Source organism: Nipponia nippon, unplaced genomic scaffold (assembly GCF_047370975.1).
Source record: "Nipponia nippon isolate SJK-2023a ecotype South Korea unplaced genomic scaffold, ASM4737097v1 scaffold_7, whole genome shotgun sequence".
In the NCBI taxonomy this organism is placed as follows: domain Eukaryota; kingdom Metazoa; phylum Chordata; class Aves; order Pelecaniformes; family Threskiornithidae; genus Nipponia; species Nipponia nippon.
This window is the reverse complement of record NW_028262391.1, coordinates 52490792-52509134: the sequence shown is the minus strand read 5'-3', so window position 1 is coordinate 52509134 and position 18343 is coordinate 52490792. Positions and strand designations below refer to the sequence as shown.

The 18343-nt window shown below is 65.8% G+C and overlaps 1 protein-coding gene across 6 annotated transcripts in view; it reads left to right on the top strand.

Moving 5' to 3' along the window:
• CBFA2T3 (CBFA2/RUNX1 partner transcriptional co-repressor 3) overlaps window positions 1-18343 on the top strand; it is a 31793-nt gene that overhangs the window by 9014 nt on the left and 4436 nt on the right. Inside the window, exons 2-12 of one of the 6 annotated variants that reach the window (XM_087738870.1) lie at window positions 1997-2448; window positions 11317-11463; window positions 12896-12973; window positions 13998-14239; window positions 14646-14735; window positions 16312-16493; window positions 16610-16866; window positions 16992-17077; window positions 17302-17497; window positions 17648-17716; window positions 17941-18128. In XM_087738870.1, the coding sequence (XP_087594996.1) occupies window positions 2373-2448; window positions 11317-11463; window positions 12896-12973; window positions 13998-14239; window positions 14646-14735; window positions 16312-16493; window positions 16610-16866; window positions 16992-17077; window positions 17302-17497; window positions 17648-17716; window positions 17941-18128 (1611 nt within the window). In that variant the 5' untranslated portion in view covers window positions 1997-2372. Of the gene's footprint in view, window positions 1-368; window positions 501-1996; window positions 2449-11316; window positions 11464-12895; window positions 12974-13997; window positions 14240-14645; window positions 14736-16311; window positions 16494-16609; window positions 16867-16991; window positions 17078-17301; window positions 17498-17647; window positions 17717-17937; window positions 18129-18343 lie in introns of those variants that run through there. The other 5 variants (XM_087738869.1, XM_087738875.1, XM_087738873.1 and 2 more) reach the window with 5 other exon arrangements.

Here is an 18343-nt window from a genome sequence, read left to right as displayed (position 1 = left end):
GCGGGGCCCGGTCTAAGGCAGCGGCGCGGGCGGGCGGCGCTCACTCCGGGGCGGGCGGGCGGCGCGGCGGCAGCGGCGGCGGCGGCGGCAGCGGGCGCTGCGGGCGGCCCGGCCCGGCACGGAGCGCGGCCGCGGGTGCCCCATGGCCGCGACGCGGCGCCGGAGGATGGGCCGGCGGGCAGCGCGTAGGGGTTGAACCGGCCCCGCGGATTTTTACCGGCTTCTCCGCCCCCGCCTTCCTCCGCTTCTCCGGTGCCCCCCCCACCGGGGGGGGGGGAAGCGCCCCGACCCCCGGGCGGGCGGCCCCCGGCGGCACCGGGCGCGGCGAGCGGCGGCGGGCAGGTGCCGGGGGCAGCCGCCGCCGCGGGGCCGCGCTCCGCCCGCGCCGGCCTTAACCGGGCCGGGGCCGCCGCCGCCGCCGGGGGCCGCTGCCGGCTCTGCCCGCTCCTCCCGGCCCCTGCCTTGGGACTTACCTCACGCCTCCGCCACACCTCAGGACGGTAAGTGCCGTCCGCGGCCGGGGACGGGGACGGGGAGGCTCCCGGTGCCCGGGGAGGCTCCCGGGGAAGAAGGGCTGGGGATGCTCCCGGTGCTCGGGGGGTGCTCCCGGCGCCCGGGCGATGCTCCCGGTACGCAGGAGTCCGGGAGGCTCCCGGTGCTCGGAGGATGCTCCCGGTGCGCAGGGGACCGGGAGGCTCCCGGTGCTCGGAGGATGCTCCCGGTGCGCAGGAGTCCGGGAGGCCCCCGGTGGCCGGGGGATGCTCTCGGTGCGCAGCGGTCGGGGATGCTCCCGGTGTCGGGGATGCTCCCGGTGTCGGGGATGCTGCCGGTGCCCCAGCCAGCTCCGTCCCCGCCGCCGCGCTCTCTCCGACCGGTCGCCGCCGGGACTCGCAGGGCGAGCGGAGGCACAACCGGGGCGGGCGGGCACCGGAGCCGCCGTCCGTGCAGCGGGCAGCGCTCGGAGCCGTTCCCCCAGCGGAGGCAGGGATGCGGACGCCCTCCCCTGCCGCGGCGGGGCCGGGGCTTCGCCCGCCCTCCCCTCCCGGTACCGGCAGCTGCTTCCCGAGAGCCGGGACAGCGTGGGGCGGTCCAGCATCCCCGGGAACCCACGCGAGTTTGTGCTCCCCCCCACCTCAGCAAACCCTCCCCGCTCGTGGTTCCCGACTTCTGCCCGGTGGGAGAAGTCGTTTTCATCCCTGCATCCCTCCTCCTCGGAGCACCAACCCGCCGGCTCCGCATCCCGCTCTGGCCGCCGCCGATTTAGAGATGGAGCCGCGTTTCGCGGCCAGGAGGAGCTGATCCACTCGGGAGAGTTTGTGGGAGGAAACCCGGGGCTGGTGTGGGAAGTTCCAGCTACAGCAGCAGAATTCCCTATTTACACGCGAGGACGTGGGTCCGTGCCGGCGCCGCGTCCTGGCGCGTGCCGGGGGACGGTTGTGTTGGACGCAGATTTGGGGATGAAGGCTGGCTCGGGGAGCCCCCAGCTCTCTGCCTCAGCGCTGCCCTGCTTCTGGTCCTCGCAGCCATTAATCGCCGTCCCGCTCCTGCTTTCCCATCAGAATTGCATTAAGTGGCGTTTGCCGGCCGCCCGCTCCGGCCTGGCTTTGCCAAGGGGATGCCGTCGGCGTAGCCGTGGAGCGAGGCTGGCACCGCGCTCCTCCGTGGCTCCTCCGGGCTGGGGCACGGCCAGCTCCCCCCATCACTCCCCCACGCAGCCCTCGCCGCTGGATGGTGCCTTCGGATACTGCAGAGTGTTTCTCTGGTGAAACGCACCTTTTTTGTTGGATTCCCCCCCCACCCCCCTCTTAGCCAAGAAAAACTTTGCAACTTTCCTTCGCTTTCAGAGAAGAGCTGCTGCCGCTGCTGGGTTTCATTTTGTTTTTTTAATTTGAGGTCACGTGCACGTTGACAGTGTCTTTGAATCTAAGCGATGGTCTCGTCTCTAGCTTAGAAAGAGCTTTTGAGCTCTTCCCTCTGTTGTTTTCTCTCTGTTCAGGAACAAAGAGATTTTTCTGCCTTTAATTAAAAGGAATATTAATTCTCCGCTCCTTTCTCGAGCGACTTGAAGACACTCTGCAAACACCCGCCTGCTCGGCACTGCGGTGGGGTGAGCTCTGCTATGGTACGGGGCACCGAGATGTGGGGGAACCATCCCAAAACCCCACGGCGAACACGGAGCAGCCGCCGGGGAGGATGCTGACAGCCCCGGCGCCCGCGGTCCTCGGGTGAGGAGCCCCGCGGGGCTCAGCTGCCGCCCGGGACGGGCGCTCGGGTCTCCAGAGGTGGATGAGGCAGGTCCTCGCGCGGCGCGTTTCCACGCAGGGAGAAGTTTTTGAGCGTTGCTTTCGCTGTGGTTGGGAAGGCAAGCGGAGATGAACTTGGCTGTGGAAAGAGGTTTTTCCCTGCCTGCTGCCTCCCAGCAGGCCCAGCCCGTGTCCGCGCCAGCAGGTAAGGTTTTACCCGGGGACGGCCAGATGTCGGGCGTGTTTTGTTTGAAAAATGTGTGATTGCAAATGTTGGCTTGTAGGGAGGAAAAGGCAAGATGTGTAGGGGGGAGAGGCTGTTCTCCCAGGGCGCTGGGTGCTGGCACGGGCTGGGTGCCGGGTTCGGGCAGGGTAGCAGCGAGGCCTCGTGTGGGTGCAGGATTTGCCTCTTACATCGGGAACTTTCAGGGTGCAGGGTGGAAAAATACTTCAGTGCTCAGCCCTGCTTCGGGTTGGGAGGGTCAAGCAGCCCCCCAGCCTCTGCCTGTCGCTGCGGTACGCTCGGCACTGCGGGTGGGCTGCCCGCGACCAGCGTGGCGGGGAGGGGGCTCCGGCAGGTCCTGCGGGGGACCTGGGGCTGCTGGGTCTCAGCCGACGTCCCTCACGTCCCTTCCCCGGATTTCTGCTTCTCAGCCGTGGTCGTTTGCAGGCGTGGAAAACCCCGGGCAGGATCCAGGCGGTGTGGCTGTGTGGTATCCGGCTTTGCCGTGGAAATGGGGTCTCGGCTCCGCTCACTGCTGGCAGCCGGCTTAAATCCCCGGCGTGATCTAGAGGCGGTGCAGCTCCCTGCCCGCGGCCGCCTGGGGAAGGGATGTGGGGTGCTGCGGGGTGCCGCGGGGTGCCGCGGGACCCCCGGGGAGGCGAGGCACCCCGTAAATGTCTGTTATTACATCTCTTAATGGGGGTCAGTTGGTTGCTGGCGAGCTGGCCAGGGGCACAGGGCTACTGGTGAGGCATGTGTGAGTGCTGGCAGTGGGGCAGGGAGCCGAGCCCCCGCGGGGGGAATGCACCAGCCCCCGGCACCGCTTCTGCCCCTGGCCAGACCAGCACAGTGTGCACAAGGTTTTGGGCAGATCCTGCTAACGGGGCTGCCTGGGCCCTGGGAGGGAGCTGAGCTCGGTGCAAAGCTGGGCTTAAACACTGCTGCTGGGGTCGAGGGGATGCGGGTCGGATGCTGCAGCCCTGGCTTGTGCTTTCCAAGCCGGACCATGGGCGGGAGCTGGATTAAGCTGCCCCACCAGGCTGGGGACAAGGAGGGGTCCCCAAGCTGGGGCCAGTCCTTGTGGGTTTCGTGATGGCCGGTGCGGGGCGAGACCAGGCTGGTGGCACGGGGGAGACCCCCCCTGCCCGGGCACCGCTGGCGTTAGTGCCATTGCCCGGTTTGGGGTTTATTTTTAGATTTCCTGAAGCTTGTTTTCTGCCGTCCCTCCCAGCGCGCTCAGGCTCCCCAGGGGCAGCTCCACCTTGACAAGCAGTTTTCCTTCGGAAGATGCTGACCAATGTTTCCAGAAAGCATCCAAGGGATTTCCTGTTTATTTTGCAAAATTCTCATTAATATTTTTTCCTGTGTTGTTTGATTCAATCTCACACGGGCAAAATCGCCTTGAAATGGAGCCTGCGGTTAAAAAACAGACAAAGAGTCAGTAACACAGCAGCCCAGAGGCTGTGGGGATGCGCGGCTGGATTGGGCTCCCCCTCGGAGCCGTTACCATCCTGGCGTCTGCAGGGCAGGATCCAGCCCGGGGTCCCTGGGGAGCCGGCAGTGCCTCGGCGTTCCCACGCTGCAGGGACCTCGCACGGAGCTCCCCGCCGGCGCTGGCGTGCGGAGGGGGATGTTTTCCCTTCCCCAGCCGCTCCCTGCCTCCAAAATGCCCCGAGTCCCCTGGCTGCTTGTGGCACTTGTCCCCCCTCCAGCCATCAAGGCCACCGCTGGGCATGAGCGTCCCTGTGCACGTGGCAAACATGTCAAATTGGGGTGTTTTAGCCTGAACCTCTCCCGGCCCTCAAGGAACACTCTGTTTACTCGCAGTGTTTAGCCAGTATATTTAATTTCCAGGAGTGTAAGGCAGCTGGGGAGCAGTGAGGGCGTGTGCTTGCCCACCTCCTCCCACCGCCCCGGAGCTGCTGGCGGGACAGGTCGGACGGCAGCACCGGCGTGCAATGCTACCGGCACCGTTTGCAGCAGATGCTGTGCCTGGGCTGGGGGGCTCGGCGGGGGTCGCTGGCCGTCCTGCCGCTCCTCCAGCACCAGTGGGTTGGGGGACCCCCCAGCCCGACCCTCTGCATGGGGGGATCCCCGCTGCCCGGCCTCTCTCCACACCGGCCACATTGCCGCCAGCCGCTATTGAGTCACAGGCTCCGACGTCGAGTCCCGGGGCTGAGCCTGAGATGCTTTTACAGGCAAGGCTGAAATGCACAAAATGTTCGACTTGTAAAATATGTAGCGTGAGAAAATAGCCTTTTCTGCTCTCCTCCTCGCTGCCGCCGCTCCCCTGCCCCATCTGCTCGCTTGGAAAGCTTCCCGCAGCTGGGGGGGCTGATGGCGCCCAGGGTCCCTCGGCAGTCGCTGCCGGCCCGGCTTGAGGATGGCATCAACCCCGTGCCGCTGTGCCCGCGCGGAGGTGTTGACCCTCGGCAGCAGGAGGGCTCCTGGGGGCCTCGAGGATGCGCTTGGTCCATGAGGATGCTGCTCGCGCAAAGCCTCCTCCGTCCTCCCGCCCTTCCCGTGTGCTTCAGCATCCTGTGCTCTCTCTCCCCCAGGACACGTTTGGAGAGCAAACATGCCGGGAAAGCCAGGCAGGCTGTGCCGTGGCCACCGGTGGCATGGGGGATGACGGAGGCGGTGTTGGCGTGTCCCGCGAGGCCCAGAGTTTCCGAAATGGGGCGGTGCGGTGCCTCTCAGGGGGGTGCCGGGAAATACCCCCGCGAGGCACCCCGGCAGCGCCCGGCTGGGTCGGGAGGCAGCCGCCACGCCGGAGCTGGCCACGAGCCACGGTTTTCACCAGCAACCTTAATCCATCATTATCTGGGCACATTTCGGATCCTTGCCAAGAGCAAGGTGGGAAGGGGGGTTGTAAGCATGCTTTCCCTATTCCCCTGCCATCCTTTTTGCTGCCTGTGTGTAATTAACAGAGTAATTAAAAACAGGATGAGTTAATTGGTATTCATTTATGTGGCAGATGTTTTTAATTGAGATACGAAACAATTTACCTGTTTACATAAACAATAGCAAATGAAGGCTTGTAAAACAGAGAGGGCGCTTTTTTTTTTTTTTTTTTGGCTTTTTTTGTTGTTGTTTTGAGGAAAATCAAAGCCATCTCCCTCCTCCCTGGCCACGCCGGCTTGGGGCGAGCGGGAACCGGCTGGCACTGCTTGGGCCGAGCCGAGGCAGCGGGTTTGGGTCCCTGGCTGGCTGGTTGTGGCTTGAGAAATTGGATTTGTTCGGCTCGGGGTGCGTGGGTGAGCGTGGCCCTGGGTGCCGATGTCCCACGTGGAGCCATGCCGTCACTGCATGGGGGATATAGAAGGGGACCAGGCATCTGGGTCCCCACCGGCAGCCAGTGCCCTGGAGCCGAGCAAGGAGCGTTGCCCGTGGCGCATCCCGCTGGCGGCGCCGGACGTCCCCGGGATGCTGGCCTGGCACCGCTGGTGCAGGCACCGCGGCCAAGGGCTGCTCACGCGATGGGGCTGCGGGGAAAGCAAAGCAAATCAGGATGCATCTGAGCACGGTGAAACCCGCCTCACTCCCGGCATCGGGTGCGTGGGGAGCGTCCCAGCCCGGGCCAGCGGTGTGGGACCCATCCCGGGACGCCCATGGGCAAGGCGAGGATGGCAGGGACAAAGGCTGGCTCGCCGACCGGTGCAGAGGGCTGCCGCGGCGGTGCAAGGATGGCAGGTCCCGCTCAGCCAGGCGGCCCAACTAAACCGCAGGGGCAATGCCCGAATTCGTGGGCTGGTTGGCGTGGCACGGTCACCTGTGCTGGCCAGGCTGCCACCATCCCTCTGGCTGGAGGAGCGGGGCAGAGCAAGACTTGCACCGCTCGGGGCATGAACATCCTTGCGAGCATCCCTGCCTGCAGGCAGGAGTGCAGGCAGGGCCCAGGTGCCTGGCAGGGCTGGGCCCCACTGCCAGCGCTCCCCTGGCACCGCCGGGCACATCTGTGTCCCGTCATCCTCGCAGCAGCCATTACCTGCGGCGGAGCTCCCCACGCCAGTGCTCACCGGGCCTGGAGCCGGCTGAAGCTGGGTTCATTTACATGTTGTGCAGAGGGTTTAATTAATTGGATTTCCTTTTAAATGGCTTTGTTTGCTCTGATGAGTGCTGGCATTTGGATCATGCCCCCCCCAGCCTGGCTCCCCAAAATGTGCAGACGGGACACGTTGGCAATGGGATAACTGCCTGGGGTGGGCAGCATCCCTCCAGCATCCCGCAGCCGCTGTCCCGCTCTCTCCCCCTCCGCGTGAAATTGGGGATGAGGCACCTCCAAGCTGCCTGCTGTCACCGGCATGCACGGCTACATAATGCCACACGTTGGTGCCTGTCGGCATGCATGGCTGCACGATGCCATGTGTTGGTGCCCGCGTCCCCAGGGAGGGGATCAGGATGGGTGCAGGGGGGGAGGGAGATGACGGTGCCCTGCAGCTCCCACCACCTCTGCCGGGCTCGTGCACGTGGCCGGCGAGGCTGCCTGGCCGCCGGCGCTGCGTGCTTCCTAATGCGCTCCAGCTGGGACGGCTCGGTCCCTCGCCATCTTATCGGGGAGTTGTTCTTGGCCCCCGTGGCAGCGGCAGCTGAGGAGCAGGAATGCTTGCCTTTGTTTCGGAGGCAGCCTGGCTTCGGGAGACGTCGCCTCCAGCATCTGGATTTCATTTGTGGCCATTTGGAGAGCATGAAAGATGCTGGTCTTTTAATTCCCTTTTAACCCCTTCCTTGCCCTGGAAGCTTCGCCCAGCCTGGGAGAGGAGGGCTGTGGGAAGCTGGAGCTTTCCGACGGCCGCAGCCAGGGCAGCTCCCTGCCTTCTCCGTCCCTGTTTCTGGGGAGGTGGAGAAGAGAGCAGCCAGCCTGGGTGCTCCGCAGTCATCAGGCTCACCCCGGGGCTGGCACATCCCTATCTCCATCCCAGATGGAGGGCTCCCTGGCCCTGCTCAAGGCTGCGGAGAGCAGGGGCTGCTCGCTGCCTGGCGAGGACGGGTACCCCGGGCTGGGGCACAGCCTGCAGCAGCCGGCCGGGCTCCCTGGGACCGTGGGAAACAGCAGGCCCTGGGCTGGGCTGGCTGCCAGGCCCCATCCCTCCGCTCCGGGCTGCTTGCTGCTGGGTGCTGGGGCTGCTCACTGGTGTGCATGGCTACGCAGTGCTGTGCAGTGGTGCCTGCCAGCATGTGCAGCTGCGGGATGCCATGCGGTGGTGCCTGTCGGCATGCACAGCTGCATGGTGCTCTGCCTTGGTCCCTGCTGGTGTGCATGGCTGCAGGATGCCATGCATCAGTGCCTGCTGGCGTGGATGGCTGCATGGTGCTCTGCATTGGTCCCTGCTGGTGTGCGTGGCTGCAGGATGCCATGCGTTGGTGCCTGTTGGCATGCACAGCTACATAATGCCACACGTTGGTGCCTGTCAGCATGCATGGCTGCACGATGCCATGTGTTGGTGCCCGCCAGTGTGCACAGCTGCATGGTGCTGTGCATTGGTGCCCACCAGCATGCAGAGCCGCACAGTACCCCATGTTGGTGCCCACCGGCACGCACAGCCGCACGGTGCTGTGCATCGGTACTTTCCAGCAGCCAGCACTGCCTGCTGGGGAGCACAGGGCCGAGCAGACCCCCTGCCCCGGCTCTGGTGGGAGGCAGGGAACCGGCTAGCAGGCCCCTCGGGTCTCTCCCACAGCTTCCACCTGGAAAAAGCAATGCGCAAGCCAGGGCGAGCCATTTGGGGGGTGCTGGTGCTCAGTGGGGTCACAAACCCCGACCCCTGCGGTGCTGCCGGGGCGGCGTGGGGCCGGGTGCCACGGGCAAGCCGGGCTTTATCAGCCGGTAGCGGCCGCGCTGGTGCGTCACCCCAGCGGGGACCGTGCCCGCGGCTTTGTGCCGGGGGTTAAACTCTCCGGTGTGACAAATGCGGGGCTTGGGGTCACACAGGGGTGCGCAGGGTCCGGCATCCGCTGGCCCCGGGAGGCAGGGTGGGGGACGCCTGCTCCCGCCAGCCAAGGAGAAAATACTAATCCTTTTATTTTTATATTATTACTTATTCATCTGGGCTGCACAGGCCTAATGGAAACCAGATGGAGGAAAACAGACACAGCCCCGAGCGGCTGGGACAAATTACCCCAAAGAAAGAAAAAAAAAAAGAAAAAGAAAGGAAAAAAAAAATTCCAGCAGAGTTTGAGTCATGTGGAGGAGTTATTTTTTGGAGGTGCTGCTGGGGAGGCTGCACTGTGCCCCCCGAAACCCCCTTTGCTCACCATGGAGCTTGTCCCATCCTGCAAAGGGCCTGGGTTGGTGCCGCAGCCGCGGCTGGATCCCATGGGCACCCGGGCTCTGTTTCTTTTGGGCATTTCTGGGCTTGGGCGCTGAGAAATCCCATCGGCTTTGGGACCGTCCCTCATCCCCGTGCTCGCGCGGCGGTGTTTGGGTTGCAAACACCTCAGGGAAAATTTATGACTTGGAGAAAAAAAAGGAAAAGACAAGAAAAAACACAGCCAGGCCCCATTTCCCTGGGTGTTTGCTCAGCTTTGTGGAAACTTTACTCCCGATGGGAAGTTGTGGAAAAGCCATGTCGGTGCCAGAACGAGCGTGTCTGTGTTTTCCCCTCAGTATGGGCATGCGTACAGAGGGGGTGGGGATGGGAACAGGGATGCAGGCAGGGATGGGGATGCAGGAGTGGATGGTGCCAGGGGTGCAGGCAGGGATGGGGATGCAGGCAGGGACTGTGCCAGGGATGCAGGCTGGGGCAAACATCTCGCAGCCTGCAGCCTCCTCCCTCTCTGCAAGCAACGGCAGAGCCAAATCCACCGGCACAGCCCCTCCGCGCTGGGAGCCGCGCAGGCAGCTGGTGCAGGTGCGCTTACCCAGGCAAGCTGCCACGCTGTCCCCGAGCTGCTGCGGCTTGTCCCCACGCCCAGCGGCTGTTGCGTGGAGAGCCGGGGCCTCGGGCCGAGCATGTGGGCGGTTGCAGCGTTGCAGATGGGAAGAGCGTGTTGCAGCGCCTCGCTGCACCGCGCTTGGTGTGCCGTGCCAGCCAGCGCCCTGCGGTGCAAACCCCGGGCTCGGAGGGGACAAGAAGGGCGAGGGAATGGCAGCGGTGCCTACGCAGAGCCCTGCATCACGGGGAGGTGCTGGCCCTGCCTGCTGCAGGCAGGAGCCAGCAGGCAGAGGCAAGGCAGGTCATGCTTTGCCGAGCAGGGCAGAGGGCAATGCCCAGGGGATGCCGAGTCCAGGAGGGATCGTGCGGGCACCCGGCAGATCAAGGCGCTGTGGCTGCACAGATGCAGCCACCCAGTCCGGGTCCCGCTCTGTGCACGCTCGCGGCTCGTCCTCTGCTGTCGCGGCTGGATCCTGCTCCGCTGATTGATGGGGGAAGCCTGGAAAAGCCTTGCCCAGAGATGGGCATGTCCATGAAAATGAAAATAAAAGTTGTTTTTTCAAAACATAACACTTATTTTGGCAGGCCCTGTAAAGAAACCGTTGTTTTACAGGGAGGGATGCTGCTGGGTCTTGGGGTTTCTCCTGAGGCTGGAGTGGAAGAAGGGGTCAAGGAAAGGGAAACTGGAGCATGCACATGCAGGCATCTGCAGGATTACGGTGTGCCCTGGGAGGCTCAAACCCCTGGCGTGGCGATGCTCCCATGGTGCCAGAGCCGTCCGGGAGGTTGCTGTGGGACCACAGTGGTGACCGCTCAGGAGTTTGGCCCTTGCCGCTGGCTCTCCCATCTCCCGGTCCTCTGTGCACGGCATCGGCTGTGGCACAAGCCCCGATAGCATCTTGCTCGGGATGAGGCCCTGGTTTTATTTAGCCCAGACAATGTTCTCTTGCAGGGTTCAATTAATCTCGCAACAGTTGCAGCGGATTAAGCATGCATATTAGATTAGTGTTTATCAGCCGTGCCTGGCGGGGAGCGTGCCGGGGCGCAGCGGGGACCCCGGGGCCGAGGGGTGGCCGTGGCGGCCGCTTCCTTCTTTGGCTGGGGCCGGCGGCGGCAGCAGCGCAGGCTCGGGCGCACTGATGGACCACCGCAGCTGCCCGCACTTGTGGCCACCCGTCACCGCCCGGCGCGGCAGCTGTGGGGCCGAAACCTTGCACCGGGGCCGTGCCACCACCGCCGTCCGGAGGGGACGGTGCTGGCACGCTTGCCCTGGGGATGCCACTGCCGGGTGTTATTTGCGATTGCAAGCGCAGGGTGGTGGGAGGGAGGCAGCGATGCCAGGGGGGAGCAGGGAGCCCCACGCTCCCCGGTTTGCAGGATCCGGCGCCTCGCAGGGCTCCCTGGGGCTGTGGCAGGACAGCCGCTGGTGACTGCACGGGTCCTGCCATCACCGCTGCCACCAAGCGCCGGCCGCAACGAACCCACAATTTACTGCCTGTGTGTAATCCCTGCCTGGGATTACGGCAGCCCTGCGCATAGCTGCCGGGGATGGTGAGGGGTTAGCGGGCAGCCGGGGTTTCCCGAGACGTGGGCAGGTAACCGCTGGCAGGAGGGTGCCGGGACGTGACAGCGATGGCTTTGCAGGGAGACACACGCTGTTCTTGTGCTGGGCCAGGCTGTGCCCTGTGGCTGTCCCCACCACCCTGTGTCCACACCGGGCACAAGGCACCGTCCCCACTGTTGTGCCGATGCACGGGAGGTTGGTCACCATCCCCGCCATCCTGCAGGCACACAGGACACCAGGCACTGTCCCCGCTGCCTGAGCTCTGCCCGGGACGAGGGTTGCTGCCATCCTGCACCAGGCCAGCCCGAGGTCCCCGAGGGTCCCCTCTGCCCCGACCCAACCCTCATTCAGAGGGGAAGCGCAGTACTGCCCAGCACACCCCACTCACCGCCCCGTGCCCTCTCCCTGCAGATAACGCGGAGACGCGGGCCGCCACCATGCCCGACTCGCCAGCCGACGTGAAGACGCAGTCCAGGTCCACGCCGCCCAGCATGCCTCCACCGCCGCCAGCCATCACGCAGGGAGCCACGCGCCACCCCTCCTTCACACCAAACACCAGTGAGTACTGGGCTGCTGGCGGGGCCGGGGTCAGGATGCCAGGCAGGGAGGCTGCCCGGCTCCCTTCGCCTCCGGGTCACACGCTGCACCGGGGACCAGCAGTGTCCTCAGACCCCTGTGCTGTGCTGGCCACGCCGTGGGGTGGCATTGCCCATCCTTGTGCTGGAGAAGGGCTTTGGGCTGTGTGCCCTGAGCCCCAGGTCATGCACGTGCCGGCGGGGAGCACTGCGGCACTGCCCATCGCCAGCAGTGCCCTGCGAGGTGCTTGGGGACAGGGACGTCCTGGTCTCCCGCTGCATGGTCTCCGAATGGTGGCACAGAGCAGTGCGTGGCCCCGGGCGCTCTCCCCTGCAGACGGAGGCTGCTGCGGGTTGGGGGAGTCCCTGCGGGTTGGAGCTGGCCCCGCTGGGGGTCGTGGGCATGTGGGGACCTGTCTGCCCGTCGCGTGTGACAGCCGGTGGTGGCAGGGGAGCGTCACAGCCAGCCACGGTGGCAGGGATATCCTTGCCCTGCCCAGGCCACAGCATGGTGGCATCAAAGGGACTTGGCGGGGACTCGAGGTCTGAGTCCTCAGTCTCTGTAGCATCGCTGAACTGGGGGAGCCCCGACGCACTGGTTGCACCGGTGGCACGTGGGCTCGTTGCTCGCCTGCAGGGCTTGCACCACGGATCGGTCCCGGTGCTGGTGTCACCGTCCCGGCACACGGCTGGACAAGACACATGCGGGGCAGGATCCGGGTGAGCAGGGGCCGAAGCTGGTCTCCCCAGCAGGAGTGGCGGTGGCCGTAGCGAGGGTTGCTCCAGCTCCTCCGAGACGTGTCCCAGGCACATGTGTGCGCAGGGGTTTTGCTCGTAGCTGCTTCTTGCTCAGAAACCCCAGCAGGGAAGAAAACACCCCTAAAACAACCCCCCGAGCCGCAGCCCCCTGACAGCCGCTGCGCCCTGCCGTGGCTCCGCCGCCCTCCTGGCCAGATGCTCTTTAATTAGAAATCGGCTTGCGCTTGGCTGCACTCTGAGGGGTTTTGCTTTTTAATCCGCACCCTGCGGCAGATGTGGCATCCTGGGTTCGGCTCGGTGCGGAATGCGGGGCCGGGGGTGCAGGCAGCCTCTCTGCCATGGCTCGGCCCGGAGCGCGACAGTGTTTTGGTTGTTCTTGGTCTCGGGGAAATGTTGCAAACCGCCCCTTGCACTGCGGCTGTGCAGGGGTGGTCCCAAGCTGTGGGGACCGTGTTAGCAGCCGAGCATCCCCCGAGCTCTCCCTCTGGCTGCGTCGGGATGCAGGGACCCGGCTCCATCCCTGGCACGCCTGGGTCCGGGCGGCTTCGCCTACGGCACGTGTGCCCCCGCCGTCGAGGAGCGTTGCCTGCAGGGACCCCCGGCCGAGAGCTGCCCCCTCTGCTCTCTCATCATAGCGTGTTTTATTTTGCTTGCAGATCGAGACGCTGGCCCTCCGACGTTTCTGCCTCGCGGCCGTTTTCATGGTTGCTTGAAATGGTCGATGGTCTGTCTTTGTAAGTAAAATGAAGCATCCGCTCTCATGAGAGACCCGAGCCGCAGCCGCAGCCCCCCCGGCAGGCACAGGGTCCCGCGGGGGGCACGGTGCCGCCGCGGGGGGCTTGGCCAGGGTGCGCTCCGCCAGCCCCTCACCCTGCCGCGGCGGGTCACGGGGATGCGAACCCCAGCCCCGGCCCGGCCGAAGGGACATGTGCGGCGTCTAACTTAGTAACGCACCTGTTGTGGGAATAAAAGCAGTTGTGGCCGCGGGGTTATTTTCGGCACCTCTTTAGCGGGCGGCTGATACTGCCCGGCTGTAGAGCGAGCGGGAGCCCGCCAAAGCAGGCAGGGCAGCACAGGCACCACAAGGTTAGTGCGATCCCAGGAGCCGGATGCCCGGCACGCCGCGGGGAGAGGCGCGGTGCATGCCCGGGTGTCGCGGAGCAGCGCGTGGTCGGGAGCCGGGGTGACGTGTGCCGTCGCCTGTGCCGGCTGCGGAAAGGTCCCTGCGCTCACACGGTCTGCGCAGAGGGCTGGCGCAGGAGTGAGGGACCCGCCACGCCGCCGGTTGGCACCCCCAGATATCCCTCCCCGGGTCCCCTGGCGCGGGATGCTCCAGGCAGCTCCTGTCCTCCCCATCTGGGCAGCAGGGCTGGAGGCACTGGTGTGCTTGAAGCCAGGCTGGGCTCCGTGGAAAAAGGCTTGTGGCTTCTCCCTGGGAGGTGCTGAGCAGCTCCCAGAGGGGCAGGATGGAGCCCCTTCTCTTGGCTCTCTTGAACGTCAAGGAGCAGGATCAGGCCCTCGCTGTGCTGGGGCATGCACTGCATCCCATCCCTCCCCGCAGCCTGCATCTGCCTCCCGCAGTGCCGGGGACCAGCCCAGGATGTGGCCCCAGGGATGCAGCAGCATCCCAAAGCCTCCCGGGGGGTCCCAGCCCCGCAGTACCCAGCAGGATGCTCCGGTCCCCCCATCCCAGCCTCGTCCCTGCGGTGCCAGGGTACGGCCGCCAGCTCTGACCTCCCGTCCCCTCTCTCCTTGCAGTGATGAATGGGAGCAGCCACTCGCCGACCGCCATCAATGGGGCCCCATCCACCCCCAACGGGTTCAGCAACGGGCCGGCCACCTCCTCCACCGCCTCCCTCTCCACCCACCAGCTCCCGCCGGCCTGCGGTGCCCGCCAGCTCTCCAAGCTCAAGCGCTTCCTCACCACGCTGCAGCAGTTCGGCAACGACATCTCCCCCGAGATCGGGGAGCGAGTGCGCACCCTTGTCCTGGGGCTCGTGGTACGTCTGCCAGGCGCGGGGTCGGCCCCGGGGCTGGTGGGGTGATTCCCTGTCTGGGGATCCTGCGTTTTTCTTTTGGGATGGAGATGCTGCTAACTGGGAAAAAAAGAGGGTCCTGTTGGTGCTGGATTGACCTAAATCCTGGAAAAATGGGGGCTGTTTTTCCAGCATCTCCTGGGATCTGCACAACACCCTGGGTGGGCACGGTGCAGGGTTGGGTCCTCGCTGCTGGCATTGCCAGCGAAACCTTGAGCATGGTTTTCCCTCGAGCATGGTTTTCCCTTGAGCATGACAGAGCTAGCAGAGGAGCAGAAATGGGGGAGAACTAGCCAAAGCATCCCCCCAGGGGGTGCAGGGGCGAGGGGGGGCCGTGGCCGGTGGTGCTGAGCCCAGGCTGTCCCCACAGAACTCCACGCTCACCATTGAGGAGTTTCACGCCAAGCTCCAGGAGGCCACCAACTTCCCGCTGCGACCCTTCGTCATCCCCTTCCTCAAGGTGGGTCCCCAGCCCTGACACCGCGGGGACGTCAGGGTTAGCGGTGGCATCGACGGCAAAGGGGGATTCGGGGGGAGGCTTTGGGGTCGGGGCTGGCAGCTGCCTGTGGAGCTGCCCGTGTCCCCCCGGGCACACGCGCCCCCCTGCACATCCAGTCCCTTGCACGTGTGGAGTCACACGAGGCCGGGCCTGTTTGCAATAAAGCAAGGGGTTCAGCCCAGCTGGTAAGCATTTGCAATTCATTAAAAATCCCCTATTTTTTTATTTGCCTTTTAATTTCGCGCTGACTCTGCGCTGTCACCCCGCTCCGGAGGGATTCGCTGACCGCTGGCACGCCTGGCAGCACTGGCGCTGCCGGCAGATGTTCAAGCCCGGCGTCGCCTGTCCCTTGTTAGCAGAGGAATAACAAAAAAATGCAAAAAAACAAAGCCCCTTTTCCACCTCTGCCTCCCTGGCTCCCCAGAGCGGAGGTCCACGCTCGCCGCAGGAATCTGCCTGCAAAGCTGCCGGAGTGGTTTGCTCCTGGCAGGGGAAGGCAGAGCCGAAACGCGGCCGGGCTGAGCCGGCGGGGACGGCAGAGCCCCCTCGCCCTCCTGCCCGGGTCTGCAGGGGAGCACGGGGTCGGCGGGAGCAGGGGGATGGTGCATCCCCAGCCACGCAGCTCACGGGGTCCCGGCAGGCGCCAGTGGCCCCACGGCTCTGGGCAGGCTGGGAGCCGTCCCCGCTGTCCCGCTGCCAAGTGCGCGGCGGCCCCGCTGGCCGCCTTGGCACCCCGCTCCCAGCTGTTCCCACCACGGGCTCCAGATGTTTCTCATTACCCTAACTGCAACCAGCCGGGCTCGGCGTGCTTCCCAGACTCAGGGACTTGCTTGTTTTTGTGGGGTTGTTCCCCCCAGCCGGCAAAGGGGAGGGTCTGGCTCTGCTCGCCGCATCTCCGGCGCGGGCGCTAACGTGTCCGACAGATGGGGGGTTTGGCTGCGGATCAGCTGGCTAAAGAGAAAACCAGAGCTGGCAGCCAGAGCGCCCAGGCAGAAAGGGGTCTCTGCTGCTTAATTCTTGCTGCTCTGCGTGCTCCTAGGGGCTGCAGTGCCGGGGGGGACACGGTGGGTGGGGAGTTCCCGGCCGACCCTCGTGCCCTGTGGGTGCCAGATGGGCTGGGGCTCCCCTGGGCTGGGGGATCAGGTCCCCAGGGCAAGCACCGTGGGGACAGGGTGGCAGAGGTGGCCAACCTGGCCGGGGGATGATGCTCTGCAACCCCTGCCAGGGTGCAGGAGGGCTCAGTTGAAGCTGTGCCCGTGCCAGCGTGTGGCTGGCCCCTGCAGGGTGCCATGTGTGTCCACCCCAGGCACGCTGCAGTGGGTGGCGTCCCAAGGATGTCCCCCCCCGGGGAAGGTGAGCAGGAGCCCAAAGGGAAGGCTGCTGCCTGCCCCGCACCTCCTGCCTGTGGCGGGCTGGGGGGGCAAAGGCACTGGGGGGCTGCGCTCGGGCAGCCGGGCTCTGCGGGGGCTCTGAGCAGCCGGGTGCCGGGCTGGGGGGGTCTGCGGGGCCGCGGACTGGACTCTAACCCCCCTCGCAGGCCAACCTGCCACTGCTGCAGCGGGAGCTGCTGCACTGCGCCCGCATGGCCAAGCAGACCCCGGCCCAGTACCTGGCCCAGCACGAGCAGCTGCTGCTGGACGCCAACGCCTCCTCTCCCATCGACTCCTCCGAGCTGCTCCTGGAGGTGGGCGAGAGCGGCAAGAGGAGGACGCCAGACAGGTACGACCCGGGGGGAGGCACGTCGGGTATTTTTTCAGGGACAAATCCCTGTCACCCGGCTCCGGGGCAGCGGGCATTGGTGCCCAGCGGGGACTGACCTCCTCTCCTCCACCCAGGACCAAAGAGAACGGTTTGGACCGAGACCCTCTGCACCCCGAGCACCTCAGCAAGCGGCCGTGCACCATGAGCCCGGCGCAACGCTACAGCCCCAGCAATGGGCTGAGCCACCCACCCAATGGGCTGGGGCACCCCCCCGCCGGCCCCCCCTTGCCCCAGCACTACCGCCTGGAGGACATGGCCATGGCGCACCACTACCGCGACGCCTACCGCCACCCCGACCCCCGGGACCTGCGTGAGCGCCAGCGGCCCGCCGGTGAGCTGTCGCATCCCCATGTGCCGGGGCTGGGGGGGGTGGGCAGGGGGCTGGGAAGCCCCCCCCGACCCCGCAGGGAGAGGGGTGCTGCAGGGGGCTGACCCCCTGCCGCGCTTGCCTTGCAGCGGTGCACGGGACGCGGCAGGAGGAGGTGATCGACCACCGGCTCACCGACCGGGAGTGGGCAGAGGAGTGGAAACACCTCAACAACGTACGTAGTGTCCCCTGCCGCCATCCCAAGGGGCTGGCATGCATGCTTTGCCCCCCCCATTGCCCTCCATCCCCACCGTGTGCCCCCGGGGCTTTTCTCCCGAGTATCCTCTGCTCCCTGCAGCCGGAGCGGCACACTGGCCCCGGCACAGCCCGGCCTAACCCAAATCCCCCCCCAGCTGCTTGCAGCAGAGCCCCCCCACCCTGACGTTCCCCCCTCCGCAGCTACTGAACTGCATCATGGACATGGTGGAGAAGACGCGCCGGTCGCTGACGGTGCTGCGGCGGTGCCAGGAGGCCGACCGCGAGGAGCTCAACCACTGGATCCGGCGCTACAGCGACGCCGAGGACATGAAGAAAGGCAGCCCCCCCTCCGCCCGCCCCCACAACAGCTCCTCTGCCTCCGAGGCACCCCAGTTAGGTATTGACCCCCGGGGCCGCGGGGTGCGTTCGGGGGGGCTGCGCCCCTCTCCGGGGTGCCCGTGCTGTTCCCCCGGGGGTCCGGTGCTGCCGTCGGGTGGGTTCAAAGAGGACGGCATCTCCTAACGGTGTCGCGCCCTCTCCTTCGCAGACGCTCACCGGGAGTTCGCGCCGCGGCCCCTCTCCGGGTACATGCCGGAGGAGATCTGGAGGAAGGCTGGTGAGTGTGGGGTGGGCACCGGCACCCGTCGGTGTGCCGACGTCGCAGGGTCTCTGCCTCCTCCCCGCACTGCGTCAGGGTGCCGGCGGGGCCAGAGGGGGTCGGGGTGGGTTTGCGGCGCGGGGTGGGTGCTCCCATGGTGCTGCTGCAGAGAGGGATGCGCGGAGCCGGGGCTGGGGTGCCGTCACACCCCGTGCCACGCTCAGCCGCCTTCCTTCCAGAAGAAGCTGTGAACGAGGTGAAGCGTCAGGCCATGTCCGAGCTGCAGAAGGCTGTGTCGGACGCCGAGCGGAAAGCCCACGAGCTGATCACGACGGAGCGAGCCAAAATGGAGCGAGCCCTGGCCGAGGCCAAGCGCCAGGCTTCGGAGGATGCCCTGACCGTCATCAATCAGCAGGAGGACTCGAGCGAGGTGGGGGCCGGCGGGGACGAGCTGGCGGGGACAGGGTTGGTGGCAGCATGGGTGTTTGGGACCTGCTCCTTTTGCAATCAAGTTTGCAGTGTCCGTGCATGCAGGTGTGGGTACCGGCGGGGCCATGGCAACACCACGGGATGGGGAGAAGAGGGGATTTCTTGCACTGAGCTGGGGATGGGGTGCATGGTCTGGGATGATGTGCATGGTCCGGG